General features: G+C 49.0%; 1 protein-coding gene across 1 annotated transcript in view; it reads right to left on the bottom strand.

The window, feature by feature from the left end:
• The window catches only part of NOS1 (nitric oxide synthase 1), an 81387-nt gene that overhangs the window by 41605 nt on the left and 16037 nt on the right, over window positions 1-23745 (bottom strand). The window contains 6 exon segments of the mRNA XM_078060919.1: window positions 134-273; window positions 2599-2740; window positions 5489-5580; window positions 6307-6469; window positions 7617-7762; window positions 8938-9066. Of these exon segments, the coding sequence (XP_077917045.1) occupies window positions 134-273; window positions 2599-2740; window positions 5489-5580; window positions 6307-6469; window positions 7617-7762; window positions 8938-9066 (812 nt within the window).

Below are 23745 nucleotides of genomic sequence, written 5' to 3'. Positions count from 1 at the left end.
ACTGTGAGCAAGAAAGCAAGACCTCCTTTCAGTCTCTGTCTGGGCTGGAAGTAGAGCCAGGGGGTTTAGGGAGAGGCAGAGAGGGGCACTGGGTGAATCCCGCCCCCGCCACCCCCCCGCCAGTTCCTCTTACTTAGGGTGCCTGATGGGCACTTCCAATACCAGCTCTGGAGGGATCTGGAAGAGCTCAGGGTCGTTGCCGTTAGCCTGGAGCAGGAGTGGTAGGACATCGAAGCGGCCCCTTGGGGGTTTCCAGCCCTGCTTCACGCAGATCTGCAACCAGAAGTGACCAGGTCACGCCACCACCACTGCTACCGTGCCCCAGACCCTCCAGACACTGGGGCAGTGGGAGAAGGTGCAGAGATCCCAGTGCAAGCCGGCCAGCAGCACCTTCCTCTGGAGGCTCTGGGACACATTGTTCTTGTCCACCGGGAACTCCCGGAGGGCAAGCGCGGAATCTGACTGTTTTATCTATAACACCCTCGAGCACAGGGTCTGGCGCGTCCTAGGTACTCGCTCTGGAACTGTGTGCATCGGGTACCCTGAGATAGAAAGAAAACCTGGGGCGCCTGAGTGGCTCAGTCGTTAAGTGTCTGCCTTCGGCTCAGGTCATGATCCCAGGGTCCTGGGATCCAGCCCCACATCGGGGCTCCCTGCTCAGTGGGAAGCCTGCTTCTCCCTCTGCCACTCCTCCTGCTTGTGTTCCCTCTCTCTGTCAAATAAATAAAAATCTTAAAAAAAAAAAAAAAAAAAGAAAACCTACCACATTTGACGAGGGCAGAATTATTAGAATTTGTGCATAAATGCATCTGTTAGAGCAGCTGTTCAACTGAAATATAAAGCAAGCCAATAGGTAATTGAAAACTTTTTAGTAGCTACATTGAAATTTTTTTTAATTTTTATTTTTTTAAAGATTTTATTTATTTATTTGAGAGAGAAATAATTTAAATAATATGTTCATTTTAAATAATATATTTTAATTTCAATAATATTTGATTATCAGTTACTAATCATCATAATTATATTTATTATATTGATATAACTTATTAATATTATATTAAATAAAGTATCGATAGCAACATATTTAACATTAAAGTTAAATATGTAATATAGTTATCCAATAAAATGTCAAATATATAATATAGAACATATAATTAAATGTATTAATCATTAATGTCATAATGATAAATTATTAAATATATTATTAATATTACTATAAAAGATATTTAACATAAATGTTAATATATTTATTAACTCAATAGGTGTATTAATTTTTAATAAACATAATAGAGTAGTCTAACATTATCTACAGTATTATTTCAGTATGTAATCAAGATGAAAATTATTAACGAGGTACTTTCCACTCTCTGTTTTGTTCTCAGTCTTCGAGATCTGGTGTGTACTTTTACACTTATGACACACCTCAGTTTGGATTTTTCCAGGGCTCACTAGCCACATGTGGCCGGGAGGCTGCCACACTGGTGGACAGCACAGAGCAAGAGGGTTTCAAAAGATACGGTTACGTGGTTATGTTTGGGGTGATTCTTTCTGTGGTGTCCATAGGAAGAGGAAGCACGAAATCAGGGGCTTAGGAGAACACGTGCTGTTCGCGAGGTTTCTGGAGACAGAAGGAGAGGAAGAGGCCAGGAGGACAAGGTCAGCCAACTATGCAGTTAGCGCTCAGCCAAGTGGAGCCGAGAGTCTGGCTGACTCGAAATCAGCACAGGTGCAACTCCTGGTCGCCCTGGTTACAGCCCCTTCTCGATAATAACATTTTAATAAGAAAAGCCACATGCAAATGAAGTCAGCAGTAATGAGGGACTGGAGCAACGCTTGATCGTGCCAGCTCTGTCCTGAGGGGTGGTGTTTGAGGAAAGAACAGAGATGAACCTCAACTAGGGATGAGTGGGTGATAAATAAGAGGGGTGCCGGGCTGTGTGCCCGAGATCATTCTAGGCATGGGTCTGCCCGCGGCGTCTCCTACGGGCAAGGTGCTGTAAGCCACCGTTCATTCCCTACGCTACCTGTCTGCATCCCCACGGATGGGGAGATGGTGGTGTGTGCTTTCCTGGTGGCTTTTATGAACTGACTCGGGCTGCCAGAAACTGTGGTTGTCTTGGTACAATGCAGAGACAAGCCCATCCAAAGAGAGGCTGGATAGCTAGAACTGGGTAATCGGATGAAGGAATGATAGGAGTCTGCGGTATTACCCAACTCAGAGCAGGCATACTTGTCAGCTTCTCCTGCTGGTGGGAGGCAGGAGATTTGGACTGCACTTCCAGCTTTCTCTGTGCTCATTTGGTGGCCTTGGATAACTCACTGGGCTCTGGTGAGACTCAGTCTACTCATCTGTGAAGTGGGACACCAGTTCCTATCATGAGAGCTGGGGGAGGTAATGGCTGCAGATGACCAAATGGCCAGCTGGAACAGAACCAGCTGGACTGGGGGCAGCCAAAAGGAACAGGAGGTCCGGAGAAGAGTCCATGGTACCCCTTCTGGCTGCTTTCCCTATGACGATAACATTAAAGTAAGAAATGGCTGTGGATAAAGCCAGTTTGGGGGACTGAGAGCCCAGGCGAGGGCCAGGGGGGCACACACCTCTGTGAATTCCACATTGGCTGGGTCCCCGAGGATGGTGCCGTCAGGCTGCTTGTAGCCGGCGTAGCGGATGAGCTGAGAGTTCCAGACTCGGAAATCGTGCTTGCCGTCAGTCCTCTGTGGAAATATGGTGATGGCTGACCTGTGGCGGAGAGAGGGGGATGTGCGGTGTCAGGGCGGGGCTTGCACCTCGCGGACCTATTGGAAAGGGCGTCACCCAGGCCACCCAGTGCGTGAGGCTCAGGGTGGATGACCTCTGTGCCAAGGTCCTCAAGGGACCACGGGCCGCTGTTGGAAGGGAGGGACCATGCCCTGTCCCCACACTGGAGCACTGGTCTGAGGAAGGGTGGATGATGGGAGGCCCCACGCCAGCCCACTGAAGAACAGAGATTGCTGCTCTAACTGGAAACTCTTAAACCCTCTTGACTTGGGCCAGTTTCCTAGGGGTTCTTTGGCAGCAGGTGACCTCCAGGGAGACAACATGGGATCCTCCTTCCCTCTAAGAGCCCACCACTGATTCCCAGTTCCAGTCTTGCTCTTACTGCCATCCTTAACTTCTCGCCCCACCTGCGCCCACTCCCAGTACCATACAGAAGTCTATGCACTTACAGCTAAGAAGAAATCTTAGTGCTTCCTTTGTACTCACATTTATTCACTTTAAACGAAAACTGGAGATCGCCACTGGCCTCGCCTACCTAAACAGGCAACTAGAGAGCGTATACCGTTATTACATTGCAGGAAGTTTCTGTGGTTTGCTGAAGGCCCCTAGCTGGGGGCCCAGCTCCCTCTGCTAACAGGGAGATCAGCAGCGTTAGAGAGGTGTTAAGGATGTCTTCTCACCAAACTGAGACTTTCTCTTTAGCATCATCAGAAGGTTGAAAACAATGGAAAGGAGAATGACTTCTTCACAACGTGGTTCAATGTGATCTCATACCAGGAGCTCTGGCCACCCCGCTCATCAGTGCCATCCCTGGGCTCAATCCCAGGCTATGGGAGCCACCACCCCGGCTTGTGTCCGCATGAGGATCACATGGCAGGTCCAGCCCATTGCTTGCAGATCTTCCCCTCTACACATTCTTCCCCTGGAACTTGGCCCTGCTGCCCATGTTGGCAGGAATCCCTCTCTGCTGTCATGTACCCAAATTCAAGGCCCAACTCAGATTCACTTCCTCCACAAAGCGTCCCCTGTCTCATCTGTTCCCAGGGCCACCTTCTTTCTGAGCACCTGAGGGTCTCACCGGGTGCGCAAGACTGTATCATATTTAATACTGCAGGGCTGGTGCACTGCACGGGGCAGGGGGAGCCCAGAATGAGGGCTGCAGGGAGGAGCCACAGAGAGCCAACAGCTTGTCCACAAGCTCATGGCAAAGGCGCCATATTGGAGATGAGCACAGAATGGGTCGAACTGGCAGCACTGTCTTCAGCAGTAAAACACACGGCCGTTTCTTTGGTTGAGCACCGGGTAAAGGGTGTGTGCGTAACATATATATTTAAAAAGCATGTTTAGAAACACCAGACTCACACACAGCAGGTGGAATGCTTATTCTATGTGCGGGAACCGAGACCAACAGAAGAAAACAGAACACATCTAAGTCTCCTAAACATAATTTCACTGAATGGCAGATTGAATGCCTTACATCTCTCTCCCTCCCTTCTTCTCCCATGCCTGCCTTCCTCTGTTATGTTTAGATTGTTTCTATGTACGGTATACATTCTCTGATGGCCTTCTTATCATGTCCAGATGTGTGATGGTAAAAAACAAAAAAGAATCAGCTGAATAGTTTCTTTAGGAGAAGATCTCAAGAACCGCCCCCCCCACCCCGCCCCACTGATAACTGAAAAAAGGGGAGGTGCATTGCCCGGCTTTTGGTGACTCCCCCCTCCCCCATTATTGCTTTGTAATAGCACCATTTAGAAACTACCAGAACAGCCCATAAGCTCCTGGAGGGCTGAGACCTTGACTGGGCCTTCCTTTGACGCTCAGGATATAGAGGACGGTTCCTTGATGTTCTCCTAGGGGTGAGGACTTTTAGGAAAAAATGGAAAGACCAATTCCCCAAGCGGGCTCTGGGCTTATATTACAGGCCTCTTCCCTACTGGTGGGCTCAGCTGGAACAGTGTTTCCTTCTCAAGGAAGGGACACAGCCAAGAAAACCCACACTTAATGCAAGCAAGCCACTATGGGGATGAGCTCAGTGCAGCCTGGGGTCTGTGGGAATGAATCTCCCTACATTGGCGCGCACGGCCCCACCGTGGGGCTGGTCCTCAGCAGCTGGGACCAGATGCCGGGGCAGAACCAATGGATGGCAGAGGATTGACAAGTAGACCTGCCTGGCTGCAGGGCCCCAGCTGTTTCCTTCCAGCGGCAACTTGCTAGCATGGAAGCCACCAGCCCACACCGGTGCCTCCCTGCCTTGGCCTCCTCCCCGGGGCTTTGTTCTTTGTTCGGGGCAAGAGGAATCCAAGGTGACTTGGCTTGGTGGAACCTGAAGGAGCTGTGCCCACAGTGGCAGGAAGAGACATTGTCTTTGAAGCCCAGGAAAATTCTAAGGCAGCTCCAGGCCACACAACAGCAGCTGGTACAAGCAGGTCACCATCGGCACTGGGATTTTCCGAGTCCTGGGAATGGGACACACCCCTTCCTGCCCCCTCCACGGGCTGATACTGAACTGTGGGTTGAACGTGATTTTGGCCGCTGCTGCTTTGCAAACCACGCAAGAGTCTGTTTCTCCCAGAAGAGACGGGACATGGCAGGTAGAAAAAAGCAACCAGGCCTCCTCTCCCCGAGAGGAAAGGGGGAGCATTTCCTCTGCAGGTGACCCAACTCCAGACCTTAAGGATCAATGCTCTGGGGACATCCGACTCCCCTCCCGCAAGCTGGCAGGCTCACCTGAGGTTCCCTTTGTTGGTGGCATACTTGATGTGGTTGCAGATGTAGTTGAACATCCCGTGAGCCGTGGTGCAGTCGCGGGCATCGAACACCTGCCAGGGGTACCTGGTGAGAACGGAGCCTTCTCCTCCCCTCCTCGGCTCCCCCAGCGTGGCCTGCCCAGGCGGGGAGAACCCGGAGCCCACTCCACCTGCTGCCCCACTTGGGGAGAGAGCCCTCCACTAATGAGACCTAGGCTGGGTTTTATAGTGGTTTTTTTTTTTTCTATCCTCATAACCACAGTTATCAAACCAGGAAAAATCCCCTGAAAGCAGGCATGGTGTGTAGGTGCATGTGGTTACAGGATGATGAGTAAAGGAGAGACTTTAGTGGGCTGGATGGATTTCCTGCTATGTTACTAGGGATCAGGGATTTAAAAACAAAACAAATAACAATCAAACAAAACCCCCTTGAACTTGATAACTAATCTATTTCCAACTTCAAACTACTCCCCAGGGGACAGAGAATCGAATGCTTTCAGGGAGTAGGCAGATAGTATAAATAAGCAAAGAGAGTAGGTGGAAGACAAAAGGGAGTGGTGGGGTCTGTGGTAAACTGGAGAGCATAAACCTTACCAAGAGACATGCAAGTTCCTTTTTAAACAGCACTGTGTTGGCTCAATGAGACATGACTATAAGGCAGATTCAGTCATGATCTGAGAATCTGGGACCCCATGACCACTATCTGATATCTCACCATGCCTTCCAGATGCCCTTGGAAAGAGCTGACCCTTTGTAAGGCTCATCCCTCCCCACCCACCAAAGAGCCTTACCGCCTACCTGCAGCTTGGACCACTGGATCCTGCCAACGCAGCGGGATGCATTCCGCCAGGCGTGCTTCGCCCCATAGATGAGCTCCGTGTCTTTGAGCTGGTAGGTGCCGTTGGTTTCGATCTCTTTGTTCACCTCTTCCAGCCTCTCTGTGTGGGCTTTGGAGCCAAATCTGAGTGAGGAAGGACAGGACATGGGATTGTCACCTTCTCTCCTGAATTAGAGGTCGGTGGAAGGAGCAAGCCATTCCAGGAGGGCAGAAGCCACAGCAAGTCTGAGTTGGTATGTGGCCACAATAGTTCAAGCATAAGCAGATGGCAAACTCAAATGCCCACAAAGTTCCAGTAGTGATGAACTGGCTGGGTGGGGACTGTGGCCAGCCAGTGAGCTTGTGCCCGGTTCAAAGGGGGGCAGCTAACACTCTGCTCCTGCCAGTTGTCCTGTAGGAATGGGGCCCAGGGCTGCCAGGTCTCCTTTCAAGAGAAACTGGAAATCTGATTTTTATTTTAATGTTATTTATCTATTTATTTATTTTTAAAGATTTTATTTTTAAGTAATCTCTACAGCTAATGTGGGGCTTGAACTCACAACCCCGAGATCAAGAGTCATGTGCTTCACCAGCTGAGCCAGCCAGGTGGTCCTGGAAATCAGTTTTTTTTTTCTTTTTAAAGATTTTACTTATTTATTTGAGAGAGAGAGAGAGCGAGCACAAGCAGGGGGAGCAGCAGAGGGAGAGGGAGAAGCAGGCTTCCCGCTGAGCAGGGAGGCTGATGCGGGGCTCAATCCCAGGACCCTGGGATCATGACCCGAGCCGAAAGCAGACGCTCAACCGACGGAGCCACCCAGGCGCCCCTGGAAATCTGATTTTTAAAGACAACTCTTCCTGGGGTTTTCTGCAGCTATATAATATTCCATGACTTGGAAAATACCACCGCTTACTTACACATTCTCCTGTTGAGGGAGCTGAGGTGGTTTCAGTTGGCTCTTTGATTTTAATTTTTTTTCCTATTATAACAATGTCTCAGTGAACATTTTTTTGTATGTCTTCCGGTGAACAATTGTGAGAGTTTCTTTAGGGTAGTATGCCTAGACACGGAATTGCTTGCGATGTTTCAAATTTAAGCAACACTTTGTAGGCCAAACAGAGACATTTCTGGGGGCCAGATTTGGCCCTCGGGCCACCAGTTCTCAACCTGTGTGTATGGAGGGCAGAGCCCTCATGCTTAGGTCTCGGTTCAACTGTCGTAGAGTTGGAGCTGACGTCTTTGTCCCAGTACTCGGTAATTCACCCTGGGTCCCCAGAGTCAACACACACTTGCCTTTTAATTGACGAGTAGTACTGATCAATGAACTCTTTGGCGAGAGGGAAGAGCTGTTCTTTTGTGCGGACATCTTCAGGCCTTCTTATTTGCTGAGAAGGGAGCATAATGGAGCCCATACAGATGTGCTCGGTGCATCCCGTTTCCTGGAGGGAAAAGAGAGAGTTGGATGATCACTTGGTTTTAGCACAAGTGGGGCTGTGGACCTGGATCTGACATTCGTCGTGGAGTTTACCTGGCCTTTAATTCCCAAATAGGATTTCTCAAGTACCAGCTTCAAATCATTGGATGATTTGACCATCATAGGATGGTGGTCATCGATCAAGGTGAGGATTGACAGGCAGTGTTTTCAGGTTCTGAAAGTGTTTGCTCTACTCAACTAGGGGAAGAGGGCCTTTCTGACTGGCATTCCCTGGGAATCAGACTCATTGGTACTGAATCCCCAAATATTTTTTTTTGATCCCATGTTGATCTAGAAGGAACTTGTAGGTGGTTGTAGTAGCTCATTCGAACACATCTCTGGGACATTAACTGCAAAAACATAGCCCCAATTCTTCTCTGCCCTATATTCACACCCTTTGCAATGTGACAGCTGACCCCTCAGATGACTGCAGATGCTTGAGATCACTGAGACTAGTAGAACCACTGAGCCAATCTGTGGACTCTTGAAAAATAATCAGTGGTTGTTTTTTTTAAGCCACTGAGTTTCAGGGATGTTTGTTACACAGCAATAGCTAACCGATACAATGTTCTTCCAAGAGGCTCATTTTCAACAAAAATGTAAAGCAACATGTTGATTGGCTGGCTGTTAAAAATATGACATAAAAGTTTAGCTGAAATACAGTGAAAGCAAGGAAGGGCTTGGTCAATACTTCAACAGTGCTCAGGTTGTGAGAGAGAAAATGTGTTCAGAACAAGCAACTCCTCCGCTTTTGGGTTCTTTTGGGTTCAAGGTACACAAATAAAAAGTATTTCCTTGAGTGAATAAGTAGCCACCAGCAGTTCTCAAGTGGGAGTGGATTTCCCACTTTTGGGTTCTTTTAGGTTCAAGGTACACAAATAAAAAGTATTTCCACGAGTGAATAAAGAGCCACCAGCAGTTCTCAAATGGGAGTGGATTTCCCACCCAGGGGACACTGAGTGATATCTGGAGACATTTTTGGTTGTCACAATTTCAGGGGGGTGACAGATATCTCGTGGGTATAGGCCAGGAGTGATGCTAAACACCACACAGTGCACAGGGCAGTCCCCACAACAAAGACTTAGCCAACACCAAACATGGTTAGTGTGAGGTTGGTCTACATCCTGCTGGGATACTCACCAGGGTGCTCTTAAGGTGAAGGGTGTCAGTGAGGACGACGTCGGTCTCCCAGTTCTTGACCTTGAGGAAGCGGGGGCACTTGGAGGGGCTGCCATTCTTTGTGGGAGACTGTTTTCCCGAGGCAGGGGGCTGGAGGAGAGAAGGAAGGATGGGACATTAGACAGGGTCCTGAGGACACTGGAAAACTGTCTCCACTGGGATGGGGAGAAAAGTCGCTTTTCCTAGAATCTGCCAGAGTCACCAAGTATCTGCACAGAGTGAAGGACTCATTCTCCCAGGGTAACACATGCTAACCAGGGAACCTGGTGCCTCTGCCTATGCTGAAGGAGACACCGTGGAAAAGCCTTTTGGGTTCTGTTCTGCAGGGAGGGCCCTCTCAAAGGTGGCCTCTCTGGTGTCTAGCACAGGTCCTAGCATATAGCAGGGACTCACTGAATGTTTGTTGAATGAGTAAATAACCAAGGGACGCTGTCAGCCTCTCTGAATGGTACCAGCTTTCAGGCCTGTGGATGTCTGAGCTTTCCTGTTACAGTCCAAACTCACTACTTCTGGTGAGTACTGGGAAAACAGGAAAGATCCAATTAGAAAGTTCTGAAGCATAGAATGTTTCCCCCAAATGTCAGGTTTCTGCCTCTCAAAAATGCCAAGTGTATCCCTGCCTCAGGGCCTTTGCACTGACTGGTCCCTCTGCGTTGAACACCTTCAGTCCCCCATTTGTCTTCACTTCCATACACTAAATGCCCAGTTGGTGGTGGGGGATAAGTCCTGGGCTCACCAACATTGGCCCATCCATTTTAGACCTCATTAATAAGGATTACATTCTGTCATGGGTGTTTCTGAATAATTGTCTACCTGCCTATGCATCAGACAAGCATGGGTGTCAGTCAGCAACTGGAAGGGAGAGGCAGTGGGCACATTCTGCCGCATCTGCTGAGTGAGAGAGGGAAGACAAGCCAGTGTGGAGTGACACTCATGCCAAAGAACGGAGCACTGGATAGTGGCCTTGCGGCAGGGCATTCACACGCTCAACTGGTATTTATTGAGTACCTACTGTGTGCTAGACACTTTAGACACTGGGGACACTGTAGTAAACAAGACAGAGAGTGCCATGGCCCTTCTGGGACACTGCTGGGAGAGAAGTGGAGATAAATCATAAGTAAACCCATACATGAACCACTAGAATATCAGTTGGTGATAAGGATATATGATAATGAGGGGAAAAAGGAAAGTGCAAAGGCCCTGAGGTAGGGATAAGCTTGTTAAGTTCAAAGGACCAGCAAGGAGGCCAGTGCAGTTGGAGTGGAAGAGTGTGGTTAGTGTAAGGAGATGAAGTCAGACAGGAGGAAGAGTCCTCATCTCATTGGCTTGGAGGAACTCAGGCGGGTGAGGAAGCTGTGAATTACAATGAAATGGGCTGAGTCCGGGAAAGAAATCATAGAGTATGCTGAAGGGCTAATATTGAAAACCGGCATTCAAGAAGCACTTATTATATGCGAAGCAAAATCTTATCATGCCCATTTTATAGATGAGGAAACTGAGGCACAGAGAGGTTAACTAAGTTGTCCAAGGTCACAGAGTTAGTACACTGGAGCCAGGAGTCAAACCCTGGCAGTCTGCCCTTCAAACCATGTCCTTAACTACTGGACTCTCCTGCCTCTTGGCCATTATGCATAATTCATTCATTCATTCATTCATTCATTCAACATGTGTTTATTGAGTATCTCCTATGTTCCAAGCAAGGTTGCAAGGGCCAGGGCTACAGTGACAAACTAGATAGATGTGATTTCTGCCCTCATGGAGTTCACAGTGCATGGTGGGAGTGGGGGGAGGGATGACAGGTGTATGATCATTATAATCAAGTGCAATGGGTGCTATAACATGGGATGTTGGCAGTGTATAAGGAACTGTGGAAGCACATAGAAGAGACACCTAACCCAGAGCATTTGACTTCTAATCGAGACCTGAAGGACAAGTAGGTGTTAATCAGGCAAAGAGAGAAGAGCAAGGTCTTGCAGGCAGAAAGACCAGCTTATGCAAAGGTCCTGAGGTGAGAGGCATATCATAGCCTCCAGAACCATGCAAGTGACAGCAGAGAACAAATGGAAGGTGCCATGACTCATGATCTTCCACACCTCCCTGCTGTGGCCAGATCCAGTCATCCCCAGTGGTTCCCATCTCAGTGCTGGGCATCACCATCCATCTGCCTGGGCAAGCCACGGGGGGGTGGGTGGGGAGCTATCCTGGACATCGTTCTCTTTATCCCCCTGCGCCTGATCTGTCCCCAAGTCCTACCATTTTAGCTTCTAAAGAGCTCTAGAATCCACCCCCTCCTCACTCTCCCCATTTAACTGACGAGCACGCCGGCCAGACCAGCATCATCTTTCACTTGGATGAATGCAATCACCCCCTAAATCTTAGCCATCACTTACTGCTACTGGTGTTATAGTCCACACCAGTAGGTTTCAGTACTGTAATCTATAGAGTCATCTATGGTACACCTGCTAGTCCTATCAGGACCGCCATTGCCATAAGTATTACTACAGTCCGTCCACACCAGGAGCAGAAGGATGTAGAAGAATTCTTCCCTTCTTTCCCATTTGTACTTTCTGCCTGCTAAGCTCCAATTTATTTTCCTTCTGTCCCCTTATGAAGCCACATCCCAGACAGCTCCATTTCCTTTGAAGGCCTGGCCAGACAGCCCCAACGTTTCTTTAAGATCTGTCTTCACCACGGTCTCTTCCGGCAGACATGCAGCTGATGGATGTCACATCTTTGGGCAAGACTTGGTAGCGACAAATTCCTCTGACCATGCCAACAGCCTGCAGCCATGAGAACCAAAAAATCTGACCTTGCCCAGGTGGGAGGCACCCCAGCGATCCTCCCTAAAGACTGAGCATCACTCAGCCAGTTTGCAAACTCTCTTGATCATCCACATGGACGCCCTAGAGGCTGGGGAGCTGCTGGAATCCCAGACGGGGGGTAACAGACACAGTGGGGAGCACCGTGAGGCAGGAGTAGGAGGTGTGGGGTGTGGCTGGTGGGTGGGCAACCAGCAGCCTTCGTTGGCAGGGTGTGGTGGGAGTGAGGTAACAAGCATAATGAAACAGGCCATCTTTTGAGGTTCCAGATGTGTGATGGGTGGTCATTACGAGCCAAGAAATTGGGGGCCTGGGCGTGAGCCGTGCCTCTCCACCCTGGGCTGCGTTGAACTGCATACTTGAAACCAGGCATTAGGAGGCCCCTGGCAGGGCTGTTGTACTTGGGGCTTTGATGTTTTAATTAGCCAGCAGTAATATTAGATGACTCAGGAGGGGACAAATGGGGAGATTAATATAGCAGTCAGGGGCCCTGCATGGGGGATGCAAATGACTTTTCTGAGTGGGGACGGAAATGTTCTCGCTAAAAATGCAGATTAGGGGCACTTGTGACTTATTAAGCTGGGGACAGGGCACAAGTGGGCTTTGGGCAGCGTTTACACGCATCCTTTTCTGGATTTGTGTCTGGAGTGGTCAGTGGAAGCTTTTCAGGTGGCGGGAGACACTGGCTAGATCTCGGTGGGCTCTGTGGGAGCGCTGCCTGGGATTGCTCCTAAATGGGGACAGGAGGCTCTGAACTTGTGGGCATTTCAAAGGCCCTGTCAACACCTCTTTGCTTCTGGAGCTGGCAGGGGTCCTGAAGAAATGGAAGGCAATGGTCTTGCAGCCAGAGAGGAGATAGTGAGGCAAGGCCCTATCAGCCCAGAGCCCTGAGCCCGGAACTCAGCTTTGTAGGTACCCTGACACCCTGTTTCCTTCTGCCCTCTCCACCCCTCCCTCCTCTCTCTCCTTCAACAAATACCTATTGAGCACCTACTGTGTGCCAGGGACTCGTGTTCTTGGCCCTACAGTGGTTCCCACTCTCATTCCACAACTGCGGGAAGCCTCGTACACCTGCATGCGGGGATCTGCAAACTGCAGCCCGTGGGCCAAACCTGGTCCACTGCCTGTTTTTATACAGCCCACAAGTTAAGAATGATTTTTCCATTCTTAACCCGTTGAATAAAAATATCAAAAGAAGAGTAATGTTTCATGACACATACAAGTTATAGGAAGTTCAAATTTCAGTGTCCATAAATAAAGTTTTATTGGCACACAGCCACACTCATTTGTTCTTTTTTTTTTTTTTAAAGATTTTATTTATTTATTTGAGAGAGAGAGAGTGAGAGACAGAGAGATCATGAGCAGGGAGGAGGGGTAGATGGAGAAGCAGACTCCCCGCTGAGCAGGGAGCCCGATGCGGGACTCGATCCCAGGACCCTGAGATCATGACCTGAGCTGAAGGCAGATGCTTAACTGACTGAGCTACTGAGGCGCCCACGCTTTATTCTTCTTCAAGGCACTTTTCACTGCCTGCAATTTGCGAGTGTGTATGTATCTGCATGTATATATATCTACGTCTCTGTGTCTTATAGATCCGTATATATATATATATGCAATGTCTACAGATGTTTAGATACAGATGTGTCCAGCCCCAAGACGAGTGTCCAGCATATAGTACATACCCAACAAATACCTGAGGTTTGCCACGGACTGAACTGTGTCCCTCCTGAATTCATACGTTAAAGCCCTAACTTACTGGAGACAGGACCTCAGGAAGTAATTAACATTAAAAGAGGCCATAAGAGGGGCGCCTGGGGGCACCTGGGTGGCTCAGTTGGTTAAGCAACTGCCTTCGGCTCAGGTCATGATCCTGGAGTCCCTGGATTGAGTCCCGCATCGGGCTCCCTGCTCGGCAGGGGGTCTGCTTCTCTCCCTCTGACCCTCCCGACCCTCCCCCCTCTCATGCTCTCTCTCTCTCAGTCTCTCTCTCTCAAATAAATAAATAAAATCTTTAAAAAAAAAAAAGAGGGGCTCTTTTTTTGGGGAGAGAGGAATCTCCCTCTGCTCCTCCCTCTGCTCCTTGTGCTCTCTCTCTCACTCATTCTCTCTCTTAAACAAACAAATAAAATCTTTAAAAAAAAAAAAGAGGCCATAAGAGTAGGACCTAATCTAATAGGATTGGTGGCCTTATAAGAAGAAGCAGAGAAACCTCTGTCTTTCTTTCTCTCCCTCCACGCATACACAGAAAGGCAGAGTAAGCACACAGTGAAGGTGGCCGTCTCCAAGCCAGGAAGGGAGCCCTCGCCCGACGACTGTGCTGGTGCCCTGACCTTGGTCTGCTAGCCTCCAGAACTATGAGAAGAAACTTTCTACGTCTAAGCCACCCAGCCCGTGGTATTTTGTGATGGCAACCCAAGCCGACGAACACAGGTCTAAATGCATTTCAAAATCGTAGAGTCCCTCGGATGCTAAGCCAAAGGCTTTTGTCTTGATTTAGTAGAGAACGGGGGACCCTTGAAGCTGCCTGCTGGAGGGGGGAGCTTCTCAAAGCTAAGGTTTAGAACACATGACTGCAGGGGTTGCGGGAGGGAGAGGGTGAGGGCAGAGAGCCCCAGGCGGGGGGTGGGGGGGGGTTGTTGCCACGGTGCAGGTGGGAAGCTGGGAGGGTGGATCACAGCTGCGGCGGAGAGTGCGGTGCCAGAAGCAGAACAGACAGCCCGGGGGTGGGAGAGGGTGGGAGGGCAAGGGACAAAGTCAACACTGATTCGGAGGCTTCCTCGTGAGTGGGAGGACGGCGAGCCTTCTAGCAGAAGTTGGGGAGTAAGGGGCGGAAGTGACGGGAAGGTGGAGGGAGGGCGGCTTTTAAGGTAGGAAGATAGACACAAGACGTCAGAATCTGGAAGATCTAGAAACAGAAGCGAAGCACCTTGCCCTTCCCCAATTCCCCCAATTATGGGCTGTCACAGTCAGGAGCCTCACCGTAGAATGGGGACAAGAGCTTGACAGCAGGGAGGGAGGCCCCTTGGGAGACACATTTTACGAACTGTTATGGGTCGAACTGTGTCCCTCCCAGATTCATATGCTGGTGTCCTAACCCCCAGCACCTCAGAATATGGCCTTATTTGGAGTCTTCAGTGAGGCATTTAAGTTAAAATGAGGTCTTTTGAGTGGGATGACTGGTGCCCTTATAAAAAGGGGAAATTTCGAGACAGATACACAGCGAGAAGGCCGTGTGAACACAAGGACGCCATCCACAAGCCAAGGAGAGAGCCCTGGGGAGGATTCTCCCTCACGGCCCTCAGAAGGAACCAACCTGCCAACACCTTGATTTCAGGAGATCTCCAGCCTCCAGAACGTTTCTGTTGTTTAAACCACACGGTCTGTAATGCCTTGTTACAACAGCCCAAGGAAATAATCCGGGAGCTAAAGCCCAATCCTGTACGAAGCAAGCAGCTTCTGACTCTTTGACTATTGGCGCCAGGAACAGCTTCTCCCTTCTAGGCCTGCAGCAACCTGCCCCGCTTGGCTTGTCCTAAAATGAGGGCAGCATCCTGGGGCTGAGCTGGGCACCACGCCAGCCACCCCAGGGGCCGGATCCACACACCACGCCCTCCACCACGGCCTCAAGCAGCACTGCCCCACCCTGCGGGCAGCAAGCGTAACCCGGTTGTGAGCTGTGGCAGGTCAGGGTCCCGGACTGCAGACCTGTAAACTAGTAGGTATGCACCCATCTGTGTGATGAAAAAATTGCTACTTATAAAACTTAACCAACTGTGTTTAGTACCTTCAAGTATAATTTCCTAGTAGTGTATTCAAGGCATCATTTCTAAAGCGATTCATTCTGTATAATAACTCCAAGGAAGCTCGAAATCACTGATTCTCTGCCCTTCTCTCTCTGCCCCCGATTCAACAGGCTATTTTCTGTGGAGGATAATTACAGAAGGAGGTGTTCCAGAGTCAGACCATCACATTTAGGATCCACAGACAAGGGCCTCTGCCGATAGGGGTCTTTTTTTTTTTTTTAATATTTTATTTATTTATTTATTTATGAGAGAGAGAGAGAGAGAGAGAGAGAGAGAGAGAAACAGCATGAGAGGGGAGAGGGTCAGAGGGAGAAGCAGGCTTCCCGCTGAGCAGGGAGCCTGACGTGGGGCTCGATCCCAGGACGCCAGGATCATGACCTGAGCCGAAGGCAGTCGCTTAACCAACTGAGCCACCCAGGTGCCCTGTTATTAGACAACTTTGAACTTGGTCCCGTTACCAGACCAAAATGTGTATGTGCATTATGAATTGATCTTAAAAGAAATCTTGTAATTATCTTGTGGCCTAACCCCATTCTGTTACATTTGTACTGTGTGTGTGCGTTTATTAAAACCATTAACTTGCTAAAGGTAAATATTTAAAATGCACAAGGCTTGCGATCATGTTTTGAACTTTTTACCTTTTAAGATATCCTGAGACACTCAGAAAATGAAAGTCCTATTGACCTCTGAGAATCTCTGTTTGGAGGGGTATCAGTTTGCACAGCATGGAGGAAAAAGGACTTTGACCTAACTTGGCTTATCCGGGAAAAGAACATGAATATGGTTTGATGCCATGAATAAGCATGCAGAGCGGTATCATGGATTCCTGAACCAGATATCACGGTCCCACTGGAAACAGTCGGGACAGCTTGCTTTGAATATACTCACTATTAAAACAAACAAAGCAAAATATGTGGAAATTCCTGCAGGGCTGAACCTAAACCCTCATCAATTCAGGCCCGGCTTCCTGGCTCCGCCCTGGCTGTGCCCACCTGCGGCAGCAGGACATGGAAGGCTGGTCTCATGGCTAAGTGACCTATAAAGACCCTGGGGGTCACCAGCAGGTGATGGCTTGGGTAGAGGGAAGCGAAATATCAGCAAGGTTTGGATTCTGCTGTCATTGGGGGCTGAGAGAGACTCCGTTCCACATCGGTTCCCAGAAAGTATCTTTGTTGAGGCTTTTTTGTCCCGTTTGAGGGCTTCCTTGGAACACTGGGTGACCTGAGAAAGAGGGGCCTCCTGAAGCACTTTTGGGAAAATCCAACCCGGATGTCGTATTCTGATCATGAGCTGGATCAAGCCAAGGGAGGGCTGGCCCAGCTGAGCTGAGGGCAATAATGAGTTCAGTAGGAGTTTGTAGCTAGCGATTTGGGGCACCCTCTCAACAGACAGATTCATCTCAAAACACAGGAGTTTCCTTAAAGTGCTCAGAGAGGTTCAGGGACAGACACCCCAAGATGTCACCCTGGACGGACCCAGTAAATCTGCCAAAGCCAGCTGGGGGGGTCTGCAGGGAACGTCTGAATGTGATGCTACCAAACCCCAAATATCACAGTGTGATTACTGCTGTGTGTGTGTGTGTGTGTGAGATGTCTGCAGCTCGCCTCAGAAGTGGAAGTTTCTGGAAGTCAAGGCAACCATTTGATGAAAAGACAATGTCCAGATGGTGAACTTCTCAAGGGCAGTGATCGCATCTGACCCCCTTCCATTGTGAGTAACGTTTAGTAAATGCCTATTTGGTGCCTGACCCAGACTAGGCCACTGCACATCTCCTGGCTCGTGGAGTCCTCATGGTAACCCATTTCTCAGAGGAGAAAACAGAGGTTCTGAGAGGTGACATGACTACCTTCAAATTAACAGCTAACAGGCAACAGAGCTGGGCGTGGGATTCAGGCCCTCAAAGGCTGGGCCTTTCCACTGTAGACCCGGCTCCTGGCCCCTGTGCACTCCCAGAGCTTGGCCCCCTGCAGCAGAAAGACGCACGCTACCTCGATCTGAATGATCGACAAGGATGACGACGGAGTCACAGAGGGAGAGCGGTGCGGCTCTGTCCCCAAGACTCAGCGGCTGCTCACATTCCCTTTCCAGGCCCCAAGGATGTCATCTGTAGAATGGGGATGGTGTTCCCTGCCCTATCTGCCTCACATTAGCCGTAGAACAATTAGCAGTAAAACTATACCTAAATGAGCCATATAATAATCAGCCAAATGAAACAACAGCAACAACAACAATAATAGTAATGATGCCCATTTTCGGAGCACTTATTATGTGCCGGGCCTTTAAGAATTAAGAGTGGGCTCTTGGGCTCTGCCACTCACTTAGTCATGTGACCTTCCTCAAGCTAACCCTCTGTGCCTCAGTTTAGTCATCTGTAAAATGGGGGCAATAGTACTTCATTGGGTTGGGGTGGGGGGTTCACTGAGACCAGGGACCTGAAGTGCTCAGCACCAAGCCCGACATGGCTCAACAACGTATCAGCTACCATTGTTATAGACGCGGTCGCTTCACACCTCACCTCCCCACAACTGGACGAGCCTGTTAGGAAATGGAGCCTCCGCGCGGATGCTAACTCGTCTGACCAAGGTCACCAGTAGGACGAGGCCCAACCGGAGTGGCCCCCAGAGCTGCGGGTGGGGAGTCCGAGGGTTCGAATGGCCACGCCCCCACAAGGGGGGTACGGGGATCTGCATTATTGTTATTTTTACCCTGCCATCATTAACGCCCAGGTTTCCTGGCAGCAGGCTAGGTTGTCGCTGAGAGGCAGGGACTGTCGCTGGTTTGCGTTCATTGAGACGCAGCCCGGCTGGGGCTGGCTGCCCACTTTCGGCTTTCAGCAAAGCCAGCACCCCCTGGCCAGCTGGGGCGCATGCCTGGGTGGAGAGGCGCCCTGACCGCCTCTGATCCTCTGATCGCTGGGGACCCACAAGCACACCCCCTCCACTTGCCTCATAATTTGGGGCTCTCCAGGCACTGGGATGATGCTGACACTTACTTCGGAGTACAGAAAAGCTTCTCAACAGATTTTGACATTTTGAAAGCAGCCAGCAAGCCCCATGTCCCCAGGGGTGAGGAAATGCCAGGCTCCGGATGAGGTGGTGGCAGTGGGGAGGAGGATTTTGATGTAACAGTCATCTATCTGATTACCTGATCACCTGTGTCAGTGAGAGGCTGGAGAGAAGGGCAGCGGGCTGAATAAGAGCGGGGAGCCCCAACTGGAAATCCCACCTCCCCCAGGCCCAAGACCCTCCCTCGCATCCACGAAAGATTGGACTGATGCTTAATTAGTATCTGAAAATAGATATTCTGCCCCGAAGCCAGACACGATTCACCTCTTCCTCCCTTAGGAAAGCAAATTGGGCAGGTAAGAAAATAGTTGCTTACTAAGAAGGGAAGCAGAGGGGTGCCTGGGTGGCTCAGTCGGTTAAGGATCCAACTCTTGATTTTGATTCAGGTCATGATCTCAGGGTCGTGAGACTGAGCCCCGCATCGGGCTCTGCACTGGGCATGGAGTCTGCTTAAGATTCTCTCTTTCCCTCCCCCTCAAATAAATAAATAAATAAAATCTTTTTAAAAATTTATTTATTTGTTTATTTGAGAGAGAGAGAGAGAGAGCGCACACAGTGGGAGGAGGGACAAAGGGAGAGGGAGAAGCAGACTCAATCCCAGGTTCAATCCGAAGACCCTGGGATCATGACATCATGACCTGAGCCAAAGGCAGATGCTTAACTGACTGAGCCACCCAGGCGTCCCTAAATAAATAATCTTTAAAAAAAAGAAGGGAGGCAGAGAAGGGCTTGATTCAAATGCTGAGGTTTTGCAGGGAGAATGGACCAACAGCAGTTTCTCAAGTCATTTACATAGGATACCATTTTCACTTAAGAGGATTATTATGTTGGGGCACCTGGGTGGCTCAGTCGTTAAGTGTCTGCCTTTGGCTCAGGTCATGGTGCCAGAGTCCTGGGATTGAGCCCCGCATCGGGCTCCCTGCTCAGTGAGAAGCCTGCTTCTCCCTCTCCCAGTTCCCCTGTTTGTGTTCCCTCTCTCGTTGTCTCTCTCTGTCAAACAAATAAATAAATAAATCTTAAAAAAAAAAAAGAGGATTATTATGCCAAGGGCCTTTAGGATGGTGTCAAAATTCAGTATGTGTCCCTGGTGGTATGAGCACTAAAGACAACCTCAGAGGTCCAATAATGATCCTTAGCAAGAAAAAAAAATGCCGTATATCGTATATCTACCACAGCGGTTCCGTTTACTATTAATACGTTTTCCTACTAGACAAATTCCTACATGATCTTCAAAACCCAGTTCAAATGTTACCTCTTCAGCTAAACATTTCCTGATACCTACTGAGGTATTTATGTTTCCACAGTGCTTTGCGTCCTTTTGTACTTTAGGATTAATCGCACTGTACCCGTGCCTGTCTCCCCACATTCCTCTGTGAAGGGCTTAAGGGCGGGGAGGGCGATGTTTATTCATCTTTGCTTCTACCCCAGAGCTATGCACATGGCAGGTGTTGGGTGAAGGTTTGGTGATGGGTGAGCTGATTTATTCTATCTACCAGCCCAGGCCAGATACAGTTTGAAAAGAGATGTTAAAGATGAACATTACATGGGTCGGTTAAACATCTGCCTTCGGCTCAGGTCATGGTCCCAGGGTCCTGGGATGGAGCCCCGCATCGGGCTCCCTGCTCCGCGGGAAGCCTGCTTCTCCCTCGCCTCCCTGCTTCTGCTCTCCCTCTTTGTCTCTCTCTCTCCAATAAATAAAATCTTAAAAAAAAAAAGATTAGCATTATAGTCATTCACACACTGTATTCTAGTGATGAGGGACTTTAGTCTCACTGACCATACTTGCTGCTGAATCAGACCGTTAGCAAGAGAAATCACTACTAGAGATGAACATCTCAGCCTCCAGAGACTGATTGAAGAGAGGGTGTTTCTGTGGCTGATTTTCCTTGCATCTGGACAAAGGAGAGAATCAAGAAGGATGGCGCAGACCTCACTATTCCTTCAGGGAGCTACCAGTCTTCTGAATCAGGAAGTTCTTTCTCTTGTCTAGCCTGTATCCACCCTGCTTCACTTGGACTCTGTTACCTTTTGCCCAGTCCTTGGGGAAAATGCGAACCAGCTATTCTTTTACCTCCTTCTGTCTCTTCCTGACTCAGGAAAGCAGGTGGTGGCTGGGTCTCTCTTTGTATTATTAACAATGCTAACCCCCCCACAGATGCCTAAAAAAGCAGCAAATGTGGGTTACAACTGGGAGGAAGGAAGCTGATCCCGGGAGCTCCAGGTAAAGTGGCTTTGAGCGTGGAGAGAAGAGGCTAAGCATATACGCGGGTCTTTTAGGACAGAAAGAAGAACATTACGTTTTCTATTAATTTTCTCAGCCTGGGAAACATTTCTCAGCACCGTGGCTAAGGAGATGTCTAGCAGGAAGTAACAGGGCTGCTTCCTTAGCTCTGAGGCTGGGACTCAAATATAACCAGGCACTTGGATCTCTACCCTCGTCCAGCTATATTTCCGAGACACATTTGGAAAACTGAGTCTCAGACAACTGAGCCAGGATGATCTTGCTGGCCGGTGGTTTTGGTCCTAGACGACACCGAGGATTTGCCGATGATAAAGGAGAGAATGTACATCCCAGCACGGCCGATCTGTATGTCACGCGTCCAGGAGCACCCAATTCTTCCTGTCTTAACCTCAGGAAGATGTGGTTTTTCCTGCTTTGCCCGGCACCCTCTTTCCTTCTCCAAGCAATTTTTAAGTGGGCCCTAACGCAAGTTCTCAGCACCTCTCCCTGATGGCTATGGACTGAAAGTTTGAGTCCCCCCTACCCCAAATTCATATGTTGAAACCTAATCCCCAAAGTAAGGGTATTAGGGGTGGGGCCTTGGGGAAGTGATAAGATCACCTTCTAAAAGAGACCCCAGAGGGGCGCCTGGGTGGCTCAGTCGTTAAGCGTCTGCCTTCGGCTCAGGTCATGATCCCGGGGTCCTGGGATCGAGTCCCACATCGGACTCCCTGCTCGGCAGGAGGCCTGCTTCTCCCTCTCCCACTCCCCCTGCTTGTGTTCCTGCTCTCGCTATCTCTCTCTCTGTCAAATAAATAAATAAAATCTTTAAAAAAAATAAAAATAAAAGAGACCCCAGAGAGATGCCCCTTTTGCCATGTGAGGACACAGCAAGACTACCCCTGCCATGACCCAGGAAGTGGGCTCTCAGCAGACCCTGAATTGCTGGTGCCTTGATCTTAGACTTCCCAGCCTCCAGAACTGTGAGAAATAAATGTCTGTTGTTTGTAAGCCACCCAGTTTATGGAATTCTGGAATTAGCGCAGCCTGTCCAACCTAAGACACTGATCATTGCATCATGAATCTCTGTAAAGGGGAACAGTGGTCTTATTAATCACTCCTGCCCCATTCCCAATATTGAGAGCCCCACTCCTCAGGCTTGCAGTTCAAGGTTATGGTTTCTAAGTCATCACAGTCTAACTGAGGTGGACAGCATAAAAGGAAATGGCCATCATCCTGCCATTGCTTAGAATTCAGCAGTGACTTTAAGGGTCTTTCTGGTGGGGTGAAGGCATCCTCTGCTTTGTCTCTGTGAGTCAGGTCTCAGGAGTTACTGCAAACCAGCAGTTACAAACTCTGATACCTGGAGGGGACAGGTAGATAGGTAAGGTCAATTAGCAAAGCAGGCTGGCTAATTTCAAGACAGAACACTCAGCTGCATATTAAACACACAAAAATATTCTTCATTTTTTAAAATTAAAAATAGAGCTACCCTATGACCCAGCAATTGCACTACTGGGTATTTACCCCAAAGACACAGATGTAGTGAAAAGAAGGGCCATATGCACCCCAATGTTCATAGCAGCAATGTCCACAGTAGCCAAACTGTGGAAAGAGCCGAGATGCCCTTCAACAGATGAATGGACAAAGAAGATGTGGTCCATATATACAATGGAATATTACTCAGCCATCAGAAAGGATGAATACCCAACTTTTACATCCACATGGATGGGACTGGAGGAGATTATGCTAAGTGCAATAAGTCAAGCAGAGAAAGTCAATTATCATATGGTTTCACTTATTTGTGGAACATAAGGAATAGCATGGAGGTCATTGGGAAAGGGAAGGGAAAAATGAAGGGGGGGAATCGGAGGGGGAGACGAACCATGAGAGACTATGGACTCCAAGAAACAAACTGAGGGTTTGGGAAGGGAGGGGGGTGGGGGGATGGGTTAGCCCGGTGATGGGTATTAAGGAGGGCACGTACTACATGGAACACTGGGTGTTATACGACAACAATGAATCGGGGCCCCTGGGTGGCTCAGTCATTAAGCGTCTGCCTTTGGCTCAGGTCATGATCCCAGCGTCCTGGGGTCGAGACCTGCATCGGGCTCCCTGCTCGGCGGGAAGCCTGCTTCTCCCTCTCCCACTCCCCCTGCTTGTGTTCCCTCTCTCGCTATGTCTCTGTCTGTCAAATAAAAAAAAGAAAAGAAAACAATGAATCATGGATCACTACGTCAGAAACTAATGATGTACTGTATGGTGACTAACATAACATAATAAAATAAAATAAAATTTAAAAAAAGAATATTCTTGGGGCACCTGGGTGGCTCAGTCATTAAGCGCCTGCCTTCGGCTCAGGTCATGATCCCAGGGTCCTGGGATCGAGCCCCGCATCGGGCTCCCTGCTTGGTGGGAAGTCTGCTTCTCCCTCCCCCACTCCCCCTGCTTGTGTTCCCTCTCTTGCTGTGTCTCTCTCTGTCAAACAAATAAATAAAAAATCTTAAAAAAAAAAAAAGAATATTCTTAAAAAAATAAAAAAAAAAGAATATTCTTCATTTTTTATAAAACATGAAATCTTTCTCATGTTTCCTGAAACATACAAACCTCCTGGTCTATCTCTACCTGCCACTTATAATAAAGTCATGGATAGAAAAATATTTCCCTTTCATCCTAAGAAAATCAATAGCACTAATGTTATAAAAAGTAACAAAAGACAATGGTCTTACGGGGAGGGACACGATAGGGAGTGGTGGGGATTGTGGCAAACTGGAAAGCCCATGCTCTGTCTACAGGAGCAGCTGCTACTCAGTCTGTGCAGATTATTGTCCCATAAGAACACAAGCTCGAGGTGGTCAGCG

Source organism: Halichoerus grypus, chromosome 13 (assembly GCF_964656455.1).
Source record: "Halichoerus grypus chromosome 13, mHalGry1.hap1.1, whole genome shotgun sequence".
Classification (NCBI taxonomy): domain Eukaryota; kingdom Metazoa; phylum Chordata; class Mammalia; order Carnivora; family Phocidae; genus Halichoerus; species Halichoerus grypus.
Note: the sequence above shows the minus strand (reverse complement) of the source record. Positions and strands in the feature narration are given on the sequence as shown.